General features: G+C 42.9%; 1 protein-coding gene across 1 annotated transcript; it reads right to left on the reverse strand.

Moving 5' to 3' along the window:
• Window positions 1–9,892: 9,892 nt before the first annotated feature.
• Window positions 9,893–10,780, reverse strand: LOC129327936 (vomeronasal type-2 receptor 26-like; the record flags this gene model as incomplete). Its single annotated transcript, XM_054976683.1, has 1 exon — window positions 9,893–10,780. A coding segment is annotated over one exon (888 nt), but the record flags the coding sequence as incomplete, so codon positions are not given.
• Between the last annotated feature and the right edge of the window lie 2,226 nt (window positions 10,781–13,006).

Genomic DNA, 13,006 nt, shown 5'->3' on the forward strand with positions numbered 1-13,006 from the left:
GCAGGGTAGGATGTTACCTGTTCATGATCCAATTCTATGTATAATTCTTCAGACTCCAGATTTGAGGGGCTTTTTAAAAATGGAGAACCAATTATTCAGGGATCTGCCCCCTATGTAACCACTGCAACCAATAAAGTTGTGGCCTTTTCTGCTCCAGTTGCTGTCTCCTGTCTATTTTGTTGCCCTGCCCTTGCACCCCTAGCCCTTGAGCTGGCCACGCAAACAAGGTGCTTTCCGTGTTACCACCCTACGGCTATGGTGATTGGAAGGGACAGCTCCATGCTCAATGATCCAATCAGAAGGAGGGAATGCTGTCATACAGCCCAGGAAAAAAAGAAAAGGAAAAACAGGCATGATAATAGAGATGCATCTACAGGGCACCCAAAACCGAAAAACAACATGAAATTTTTAGGGAAAGATGTTCTGTGATTACCAAGCAGGCCAGATTAGATATACCATTCGAGAGGATCACACATCATACCCCCAAAGAGGTTTTTTTCCTGCTTCGTACTTTTGTAATGGTCCCCTGTATTTAATTATATTCAGTGGGACATTGTCCACACCATTTTGATTAACATATACTGACCTTTAGTCATTTACACTATACTCAACTATTATAACTTTACATGAGTATGCAAAAACGGAGAAAATTCAGGCATGGGCAGCAGGTGACTTAAAAAACACTCTCTCTCTCTTTCTCTCTGTCCCTAAGGTATGTAAAGAACATTATGGGTCTGTCAAAAGTGCTTGGTATTTTCTGGTTCCAGAAGAGAGGAATTGTCTGTAGTTTGGAGGTCATATCTATGGCTTGGATTTCCAAGGACAGAGGAGGTAAGAAAAAGATTATCTTATTTTCTAAGGAAGTGCCATGCCGTTTAAAAAATATTGTTTATACCTGCTGAAATTTGTGATTCCATATCAGCAAACTTCTGTTAATAGTGAACTCTTCTCCTTCAGTTGCCTTAGAGTTCATCCGACCCACTTGGAATTTTTGGAAAGATTGATTTGGGAACGTGATCAAGTTCACAATATCATAACCAGCTGCCAGGTCCCCATTTTCATCAAAAAAGATTTCATCTCCAGCAGAATTGTTAAAGCGAACATTTCTCAAAAACGAACAAAGCTAAGTTGGGAGAGATGTATATATGTATACATGTATATAAAAAATGTAGTGGGAAATAAATGAATATACCTTTCTGGAATTTATTGACATGGAACCATTTGTTCTGCAATATCGATTGTATTAATATTATCAAATATGAATTAGCCAGGTTTTTTGTCAATTTGGTCAGAATCCTAAATTTAAAAAATAAGGATTTCTTTTTTTGAGAATATAACTAATGCTTTTATAGTTAAGGGGGAGTAGAATTTCCAGAGGGAGCCACCTCATTGAGAATCAGGATCCACGATTTGACTCCCTGAAGCTGAAATGCCACCAGAATCATAATGCAAGGATTCATGTTTTGAAATGGAACATTTGGGTTGTTCTCTCATGCTTCTCATTCATGACTGGAGCCATCTTAGGTATATGCCCTCTACAGAAATGCAAATCTAAGATATCCCCCAAGTGGAAGGGATAGTTCTGGATTTTTTTCACCCACACATTATAGTCTTCATTTTTGTTTTTGCATTGCACATGGTACAGTTGTCTTATGGAGCCTGAATCTATGAAATGGCATTTAAGTTCTTGCACACAAAGCACTTGCAACTGGATGAACTACGACAAAAAGAACTGTGACTGACCTGCCATGGCCGAATATACTGAAGACCCCCTTTCCCCATCACTCTCTGCTGGGTTCTCGATGAATGCATGGCATGGAGAGCCTGCACAGTAGCGTAGACAGCGTTGTAGATGCCATAGCTCTGACCAGACATTTCCATTTCAAACACACTTCCAGGAAGGCTCTTGAGCTTCTCCCCTCCAGTACAGTTTTCGTTTTGGGGCCCATAAAGTTGATGAAGTGGTAGAGAACAGAGGAATACATGCAACCAAAACTGCTGGATGAAATAAATTTTAGACTGATATGGATTTAGGGTCTCAAGGAAGTCCTGAAATCCTGGCACCTTATTCGTGTGCACTGCAAAGGACAAGCTGCCATTGAGGGATTTTGGTGTGAATTTACTCCCTTGGAAAATAGCTGTGACATCCCATTGAGCGGTTGTAATCCAAACTCTCTCTAATGGCAACCCCAGACGAATTTCATAATTTTGTATAATTATTTTTAAACCTTCCATAGACTGATCATCTCCATAGACAAGAATGACATTGAGTTTGCTATACCAGATTTTTAGAGCTATCCTCGCCAAGATTTTACCAAGATAGATATCTTCCATGTAACTTCTTGCTCTCGGAATGATTTCTTTCAAAGCAATGCAAATATTACTCTGGAACAACCTTGGTATCAAGTTTTGAAGGAACGTCTCTCCACTGTCATTATTTGAAGTGAGGAGACCAATCCAATTCCATCCAAAATGCTTCAGGAGATGAACAATCCCAACACACTGAAGTGCTTCATTTGGAACCATCTGGAAGAGAAAACGGAACTGAGTTTTCTCACTCATTGCTGGGTCAAAGGAACCATAAGTGACCTAAGAAGAAATATCAAGACATTATGAGATATGCCAAAAATCTTTTTTATTTTTGAAAATATGCTTCCAAATACATACTAAGTCTATTTCCATTTGGTCATCTAAGAAACGATATACTTTGTCATGATCATTATTATCTAAAAGTTCTAATCATGCTATCAAGGAAGGGCAACGAATAATCCCAATTGTTCACGGTTCATTCAGTCTTAGGGGCAAAGCATGGCTGTGGATAACATGGACCTAGGGAAAGATATTGACCTATCATTCCAGCATTCATGAGGTGACCACAGGATCCTGAACAGTTGACTAAACTTAGAGATCTGAGAGTGATTGTTTATTGGAGAGGATTTCTATATTGCTGCATCTCTGTAAATATACATACCTGTGAAATCTTGTATGGAGTTAAAATGTTGGCCATCTGCATGGAGTTTGGGGAGGTGAAGCCACCAATGATGGCCATTACTTTCTTCTTCCTGTCACAGTTATAATTGACATGACTCTTTTGTCCTTTGAAAAGTAGATGCCTAATGTTTTCAGAGCTTCGCAGTGAGTTGAAAGCATTGTCATAGATGTCAGATCTCAGTGTCGTGTTGGGTAGGAGTTTGGAAACCTTCTTGATTTCATTGAAGGCAAAAACAAATGCTAGGATATGCTGATAGTATTTAGTTATTATCCTGCAATGAGAGTTTTGTGTAATCGTGAAAAGAGTCCAGTAGCACCTTTAATACTAACCAACTTTACTGTAGCATATGCTTTCGAGAATCACAGTTCTCTTCGTCAGATGCATGGAGGGTAAGAAGAAACTGGTCAGATCCATAGGTGGAGAGGGGAGGAGGGAGTAGATGCAAGTAGATGTAGATTGTGTAATCTTGCAATTCTGTATCATAAGAATCATTACTGGCTTTCTACCTAAAATACTAGTTATGGCAACAGCACACACAGGATACTGCTGAAATCCTCCTAGACCTGCCATGCTTTTTTTGCCCCTCAAGAAGGAGAATTTGAACTTGCACTACTCTTTCCAATTCTGGAATTCAATCATTGAAGGAAAACTCTGTCTAGAGAATATTTGTCTTTTAGGAATGTGGATGGATTAATATAAATAAGGAATAGCAATCTTATGATATTAGTAATGGAAGTAGAAGCTGACTATGGCAAGCATAACATCTGCAGCTATTGCTCCTGAAACGAAATCTCATCCTCAAGCAATAGTTAACTTATGGTGACCATTGGTAGAATTATCATGGCAGGAGACCAACAGAGGTGGTGTGCCTCTGCTTTCCTCTGCAACCCTGGTCTTTGTTGGAAGTCTCCCATCCAATTACTGATCTTGCTTACCTTCTGCAGTCTGACAAGATCAGGCTTTTCTAGGCTATCTAAACCAGGGTACAACTGTAGCCAGGAGCCTTAACATTGGCCACTGGCATCAGGATGATAATTGGGATTCTAAGGCCCGATGAGAAGGGAATCAAAATATCATGGCCCATGTTATCGCTACTGCCTCCCTCCTCCCATGGAAACAATAGTTGTCTATGGCACTCTCACTTCCAGGATGGTGACAGGTGTTACATTTCCAAAATTAAAGGGAATCAGGACATCTTGGTCCCAATTGTCTCCTATACACTTGATGCTCTTTACAATGGAAGTAACACTCTTCAGTGCACATATCTCAAATAAAGTCAGAGGTTACAAAATTTACCACCAACCTTGGAGTGATGGTTGCAGTGCCAAAAAGGAAGGGAACCTAACCATCTTTGCCCAGGTTATTACAATAGCACCCCTTCCTTACTGTTTCCAATTGAAGCTAAGCTACCCCATTTGTGGCAGGCATAACACATCAGAACAGAAAGATGAGATGTTCAAAACTGGCCACCAGCCTTAGGAAGATCAAGGGACTTGCAGTGCCAGAAATGAATGGAATTGCATAACACAGAGCATAAAACTCCAGGGTTTACATGGAAGTAATTGCAGCGTTCTTGCGCCCTCCATTTTTTGCTCACAGCAACCTTATGAAGTAGGACTGACTGAGAGTCTTTCACTGGGCCCAAATCGGGCAGCAACCTTCTGTTTCAGAATGGGGATTCAAACATGGATTTCCTTGATGCCAGTCCTAGATTCCAACCACTATACAACACAGTCTTTGATAGCTAGCAGAGGGTATTAAGGCATCCCTTCCTCCCATTTTGAGATGTGTAGATTTTTTTCCTCAAGAATTCTGCCTGCCACAGATGGATGGGTGGATATATGAAGGGACGGCTATAGCGACTGACAGGTGGATATTTCTTGATGTTATTATAGCTAACTGTTTATGGATTCTGTGAACAGACTTCACCAAAAAGAAAGGAAAATTGCCTGCGCCAATACGGAATTTTGAATTTCCATTTATGATTTTCATTTCACAGCTGGAATTCATCTTTTGATAATTCAGTTAGCAAGTGCTGAACATGGAGTAGCCATTCACAATCAGTATCTCCATTGTGCAGTCTCATGTGTCAATTACATGAGAATGGTTTTAAAACTTCATGCAGTCCTTTTAAACAGTAAAGAGCTACTTACCATCCACTTGAGAAAATCTTTGGGCGTACTGTGCAGTTGAGTAAAAATAGTTGAAGGAGTACAGTGGATACACATCCTCCAATGATAATTTCCTCCCCAAAGCTCTGCAAATGCTGTGGAACTCCCGGCTGCCAATATCTTACAGATTCTGAGATGTTGCTGAATGTATAGGGCAGCAATGGCAGGAGGAATAGCAGCAGCAACATACTTCTGAATGCCAGCCAAATGTCGGTCCACTTCCAGCTTTGGACCTTCATTTTCTGACATACATCAAATAGCATGTCTAAGAAAAGGACCCGGCAATTGTCTGCCTTGTAACTTTTATTCTTCATTCCTTCGTCAGTTTGGCTTCTCCACTTTTGCCCTTGGATGTATAGATGCATTGGAATTCATAAACACAGGCTATACATTTTTGTTTGCAATGTGTGCTGTTTTTACACTTATGGTTTCTACCATAAATATATATAATATATGCATGTTACACAGTGTCATTTACTGCTGTATACACCAAATCTCCACCTGCAATGTTTATGTGTAGGAAAAAATGATATGAAATTAGAGAACTAGAAGTTTTATACATACAAAGGAAGAGAAAAATTATTATTTCAAGCAGCAAAGATGAGAAATTGAAAAAGAAAATCCATAGACACCCAATGAACTCATCTGCCCAATACTAGCAGAAAACCATGAATTCAGAAATAAGAAGTTTTTGCCCCCATGTCTTTTCAGAGTCAGGCATTAAGGATGGAGTGGGAAAGCTTCATGTGACAGATCCTGCCTGATGCAATTCAGTCTCCCAGATCTCTGAGGCACTGGTTGCTTTTATAGACTGAATGCAGTAGAGCACAAGTTCTTGAGAGGAATTTGCCAATTGATTTTCAAAGTAATCATCATGCACTAGCTGTGGGTCTTTAAGAAAAGGATGTTAATTACAGTGTTTTTATTAATGACAGGGCAAGTAACCTTTCCCAAGACCTCCTGGGTGCCACTGTGTCACCATGCTTCCTTTTTTAAAAATCAAAAATTGTTAATGATGTTTGTGAAATTGCAACATGGTCAGAGCTTTCTTTCAGGCCTCTGAGGGCCAAGCTACACATGACGAATGACACTTGAACGGCAAGTGGATTGAGTGGAGGGCAAGTGAACAGGGAGAAATACACTTGCTGTTCAAGTGTCATTTGTCATGTGTAGCTTGGCCCTGAGGTGACTGAATTAGCAGTGTGGCTTTCAGAAGACATTCAATCCCATATACTCCATTTTGGTGATCAGGCCTACATTTTATTCCCCTATCCTTTGATATCAAGGCAACCTGGGTCAAAATTATATCAAAATCTTTGGACAGCATGGAACAAGTGGCAATGACTGAGGGAAACCCATATCGATCGGCATGTTTCCACCATAGGGCAAGCAACAGCACCATGTGGTTGTTTTATGTAGTGAAATGGTGTGAAGTTAGCTTTAAATCTTCCCTCTGCTTCTGTCAGTGCCCTGATCTGAATTGGATACCTGAGCCTATTCAGTAGACTCACTCCTGGTGTTATCTCATGCTCTGAGCACTGGTTTGACCTGGCTTTCACTCTTGGAACTCCCCTCAGACTCTGGCATTAAGGTTTGGACTTGAACCACCCTGCTTGGGCTGGCCCAGCCCATGACAAAGTCACTGGCAGATCACCTCCACGTCTCACCTGCCCTGACAGCCCCTTGCAGGAGTCGCCAAAATTTGATTGTGTCTTGATGACACATACAGACATATTTTATATTATTATAGTATATTATATTCTTGACACTCAACTCGGAAGAGTGGCAGACACCCTTGAAGATTGACACAGTATTCAACAAGATCTGAACACTCTGGGAAAGTGGGAGACTTGACTGATGCAGTTTAACATGGATGAGTTCCAGTTTCTGCACCTTGATAAAACAAAGCTCTGTGAACAAGATCTTGAGAAATGGGTGGATTGGAAAATAAATATGAGCAGTCAATGTAATGTAGCAGCAAAAAAGGCAAACACAGTCCTAGAGTATATCTACAAAGGCATTACATTCAAATCACAGGGTGTTGTTGTCCCACTGTAAGAGTTACCCTTCAATTGCCTTGTTCTGGCCCATATGCCAACCTGTGTCTGGCATGGTCAAAGTAGACACTTGGGTGTGCCTAGACTCCTTCAATCTTTGGCTAAAGTCAAATTTTAATCCTTTGATCCTTAAAGACAGCTATGAGTCTGTATGGCTAAAGGCAGTCAACAGTAAGTTACAGAATTTGGGTTTTTCTCATTCTTTGTTGGAGTTGGGAAACAAACGAACAAAACAAACCCTAAAACAAAGGGTATCGAGTGGCAGATGAACTTAGAAAAGTCACTGATCTTCTTATCAGTAGATAAATATGTACTTTCCCTGGCCACCTATTTGGCAAGACTTCATAACCTGACTCCATAACCTGACACCATAGATGTATCGTGTCAAGTTTGATGATATGATGGATGGGCCCAGTGATGTCATAGCGTAGAACTTGGTGATGTCAGACTGAATAGCTCAATGAGATTGAAAGGTTGATTTGATGCTACTGTTTTTAAACATTTGGGTTGGCAATGGGGTCTCTTTAAGAAGACGGTATATGTGATTGCAGGACTTTATCCCAGTGGTGAGTATATAACTGCTAGTAAAAAGACACTCTCAAAATGGTTGCTGAAATGAATTAAATGCTTTATTGGAAGGCAAAATGCATAAAAAGCACAATAGCCGAAGGACTCAAATGCATAATACATGAATAAATGGCAATAATGGTGGTTGTGGTTTTTCCGGGCTGTATTGTGGTGGTCTGGGCATTGTAGTTCCAGACGTTTTGCCAGCAGCTGTGGCTGGCATCTTCAGAGGTGTAGCACCAAAAGCTTCTTTTGGTGCTACACCTCCGAAGATGCCAGCCACAGATGCTGGTGAAATGTCAGGAACTACAATGCCAAGACCACGGCAATACAGCCCCGAAAAACCACAACAACCATCGTTCTCCAGCCGTGAATGTCTTGGACAATACAAATGGCAATAAATCATTATCTACAGCTAATAATATGGATTACATATATTTTATGTATATAGCAAGTAACATGGAATAGATATGCAGTAAAAAAGCAAATCAGGTGGGAATTTTCAGAATTCTTTCTCAAACAGCCCTCAGTAGGAGACGCACTGGGCAGTGGAGAGATAAACCATCGAGCACTATGAAATATGAATATATCTGGAAAACCTTGCCAGGAGATTAGAACCAGCATAGTGCTTGAGAATGCTAGTCATTCTCAAACCTTCTAAATATGAAAAGTTTATTAGCCTCCCTACCACCCTCTTATGCTCCTACTATACAGCTCAGGGCCAAGCTACACATGATGAATGACACTTGAACGGCAAGTGTATTTCTTCCTGTTCACTTGCCCTCCACTCAATCCACTTGCCGTTCAAGTGTCATTCGTCATGTGTAGCTTAGCCCTAAGTTCCATAAGGAGCAAAAGCTCTATTCAAGAATCCAGTCATCTTGGAAGGGCTTGTGGGACTCTCAGACTCCTGAGCTCTAGGAAGAGGTGGGGTCAAGACATAGCATAGCCCTTTGCAAGCCTTAAGAGACAGCAAGAACGTATCTCCAAGGAAGGCACCGAGAGGAGGCTGGTTTCCCAGTCATCCTTCTACTGTCTGCAGCGGCAATACAGCTTGTGAGGGCGAGGGGACAAGAAGTTGCAGCAGTGCTTGGTTCTCGTGTCATTCTTACATGCCCAGGGGAATGCCGACTGCCACCTTGGGGATAGGTAGCAATTTACCACAGGCCAGTTTGGTGAGAGATACTTTGCCATATTCTGAGCATGGAGCAAGGGTCACTGGGGCAGTCAGAGGGGGGGGGGGTAGTTGTGAATTTCCTGCATTGTGCAGAGGGTTGGACTAGATGACCCTAGAGATCCCTTCCAACACTATGATTCTAGGATTCTATGAATACAATGGTGGCACCACACTCATTACTTGCCCAACCAGGAGTAATATCCATATATCCATAACATCTTCCAGCCCCCCCCCCCCAATATGCCAGCCAAAATGCTGTGGGGAGGGAAGGGTATGATACTAGAAGGTATATTCATTATTGAAGATGGGTAAGATTTCTCTTGCTGTTAGTGTTCGGTCTGGAGTGAAAGGAATCCATGCCATCCAACGATCTGCATCTACGTAGATTTCCCCTCATTATTAATTAGGAGATAGAAGAATGAGAAGGAATTGACTATACAAATCTGAACAAATGTGCCAGTTATTTTTTTTCCTTCCTAGCTGCTCCCTGGTATTTAGTTGAGATCTGAATATAATAAAGTATCATTTGGGGAAGAAGATAGAAGCCAATAAGCCTCCACTAGAGGCCAAGATGGTAGCACTGCACTCATTAGAGGTGGGTGCAGAGATGTGGACTTAATTCCCCTCATATGTGGTTTCCTTTCCCTCCCAGGGGCAACAGCCTCATTCCCATAATATCTCCCAGTATGCCCTAAAAACAGGAGACCAAAAGGCTTGTGGAAGAGGGCATGACAGCTGAAGGTATGTCCATTATTGAAGACGGGTGAGATTTCTCTTCGTGTCATTATTTGGTCTGTAGTGATCGGACTCCATGCCATCCAAGGATCCTGGACCAATACAGCCTTCCCCTCATCATTAATATGGAGAGAGATAGAAGAGAAGAAATCAATTTGAATTTTTTAAAAAAAATTAAAGAATTATGTGCCAGTTATTTTTTCCTTCCTAGCTGCTCCCTGGTGTTCAGTTGAGATCTGAATAAAATAATGTAGCATTTGGGGAAGAAGATACAAGCCAATAAGCCTCCACTAGAGGCCAAGATGGAGAAGATCTCCACAGCCACCATGTCTTTCCCTTTGGTGCTCAGATAGGTGGGGACAAAGGAGATCCAAACACTGCAGAAGACCAGCATGCTGAAGGTGATCAGCTTGGCTTCATTGAAAGAATCAGGCAATGTCCTTGCTAGGAAGGCCACCATGAAACTGATGGTGGCCAGAAGACCCATGTAGCCCAGTACAAGGTAGAACATGATGTCTGAGCCTTCATTGCACTGTATGATGATGTGAGAGATTTGGGAATGCAAGTCAAACTCTGGGAAGGGTGGTGAAGTTGCCAACCACTGTGCACAGATGCCAGTTTGAATGAAACAACAAGGAATGATGACTGATATGGCCAGTCTCTTCCCCACCCATTTCCTCATCCTATTCCCTGGCTCGGTGGCCATGAAGGCAACCACCACAGTGACTGTTTTGGCCAAAACAGAAGACAGAGCTATGGTGAAGATGATGCCAAACAGTGGTTGCCGGAGAAGGCAGGTCACCGTCCCAGGCGGGCCAATGAATAGGAAGGAACACAGAAAGCCAAGCAGCAGAGAGGAGAGCAGGACACAAGTGATGCTTCGATTGTTGGCCTTGACAATGGGTGTGTTCCAGTGTGTACGAAAGATCCCCATCACTATAACTGTGGCCACAAAACATAAAGCAGCGATAGAAGCCAAGCCTACTCCCATGGAGTCCTCATAGGATAAGTAGGTTATGAATTTGGGAATGCACTGATCCCTCTTCTGGTTTGGATATTCATCTTCTGGGCATTTCTCACATTGGTCTGCATCTGAAATTCATAATTTTTCCTATCATTTATGAATGTACTGTTTTATATTGTGCCAGTCCAAAGATGCTGCTGAGAAGGGCTTTTAAGGGAAATTCTCTTAATTCCTCTTTGCTCAGTTCCTTCCGGGAATCCACAATTCCCATGAAGGAAGGAAATAGAGGGATCCTGACCAGGATTAGGCACAGATGTCACCTGCTGCTCTTGCAAGAGAAGTTCAGATTGGCTGTAGAAGTTAGCAGAACTCAGGAGAAACTTCAAAATTGGGCAAGTGCTTCAGGGTAATCACGGGAATCTCAGAGGAAGGAAAAAAGGGGGTTGGGAGCATCCTGTCCCACCTGATCCTTACAAACCCCAGCCCCTGCTGAGTATAATGATTCCTTGACTTATCAGATACTATTGGATGCAGTGGTTAAACTGTCAGAATAGGATCGAGGAGATCCGGGTTCTAAAACTACCAGGGAAGGTTGTTGACTGATTGTGGGTACGTCACACTCTCTTGGCCTGATCTGTTTCATAGGGCAGTTGTGCTGGTGAGATCATGGAGAACAATGTCAGTTATTTTGGGTCTCCAATGGGGAGGAATTCAGGTGATGATATTTGTTATCAATCTGTTCTGAATTACAGCTCACTAGCAAAAACAGATGGTTCTTGATGTTGCTCATTCTGCTATTGCTGTAGCTCTCTTGGCATGAGGAAGAAGTGCTTCTTCTCTATTCAAACTACTGTTAAATATGACAAACAGATAGAGCTTCCAGGTTGTTATACTGAGCCCCAGTAAAGTATAAAACAAATACCCGGGCTGATGTTGCAATAGGGCTCATTAACTTCTTTTTCAAATGGAAATAACAGAAAAAAATGGCTCTTTTAAGAGGCAATAAGAGGAACTGTAGTTAAGGAACTGAAGTTTGGAAAGGAAATTCCCCTCCCTGTACCAAGCCTGCTAATAGAGTTTATGCAAGGAAACCTTGTTTAATACCTGTTGAGAATACTTTGTCAATACTGCATGCATATGTGTTAAAGTGAGTTAGTATTAGAGGCAGGCACGATCCCTCCCAAAATACCGATCAAGACGATTGCCGATCGCCAAACCCAGGTCACCGATTTTCTCCAATCAAGTCCCGTTTCTGATCTGGAATCAGGAATCGGGAACTGGGGAGGCCAAAGCAGGAGGGTGTGCCACTATTTCCAGCGATATAGAAATGGTGGTTGGTGGCAACGACCGCCAGGCCTGGGGGTCACGGGGAGGTGGTGATGAGCTGCCTCCCCTCAGGGGCTGGTGGGTCTGGCTGCTCGCCGCCGACACTCTCCATGTGCCTGAGGTGCCCACTGAGCTTGGCCCCAGAGCTAGGCAGCAGCCCTGGAACCAGAGAGAGAGACTAGAGCCCTAGCCCACCACCACTCCCCCAAACCTGACCAGGCAATAACGTATGTAGCTGAGCCCTCAGCCGAGGTTGCCACTGAGCTTGGCCACAGAGCTAGGCAGCAGCCCAGGAACCAGAGGGAAGAGATCCCTAATTCCGTATCCGCTGAAGCCCAGCACAAAGCTAAAGCTCTCTCTCTTTCTCTCTCCAAAAGTGGCAAGCAAGAGCTCTGTGTCCCACTCCACCTCAAGCAGAAAGTGAAACTTAGCCATGGAGCACATGGCTATTTAGAAGCCTGGGTCCCTATCTGCAACGCAGCAGGGCTGTGTTTGGCCATCAGAGCTGCCTCTCAGGGTTTGCAGGGATGAGATTCGAGTGCCCATGGCTACAGAAGAACACCCCCTCCCCTCCCTCCCCTCTCTTCTCCCAAATGGTGATGTGTTGCTGGCCGCTCTGTGGCTGGAAGGAAGGCCTGCTGATCAAGGAAAGTTGGGCTTCCATTCGCATTTCCAGGGCAACAGAAGGAGGGTGAACATGGCTCAGGCATTCCCCGGGCTCCGTTTCCCCAGAATAGATTACTGATGCCAGACTGTGTGCAATCTCGAATAGAAACCACTTGATCCAATCAAGCCACGAATGAGCGCCCCCCCCTCCTGACCGCTGATCAGTTGCCATGGATGGAACCAATCAGCAGGGTCCCGATGGCGCAAACACCATTATTGGGGTTTTTTTTCAAATCGTGATTCCGATCGTGCCCATCTCTAGTTAGTATAACAGAATATGAAGCCCCTGTTGGGAATTGCTATTGTGATGCTGCTTCACATTCCCTTGGAGCTGATCTCTTAGGCTGCACC

Source organism: Eublepharis macularius, chromosome 4, assembly GCF_028583425.1.
Source record: "Eublepharis macularius isolate TG4126 chromosome 4, MPM_Emac_v1.0, whole genome shotgun sequence".
Taxonomy (NCBI): Eukaryota; Metazoa; Chordata; class Lepidosauria; order Squamata; family Eublepharidae; genus Eublepharis; species Eublepharis macularius.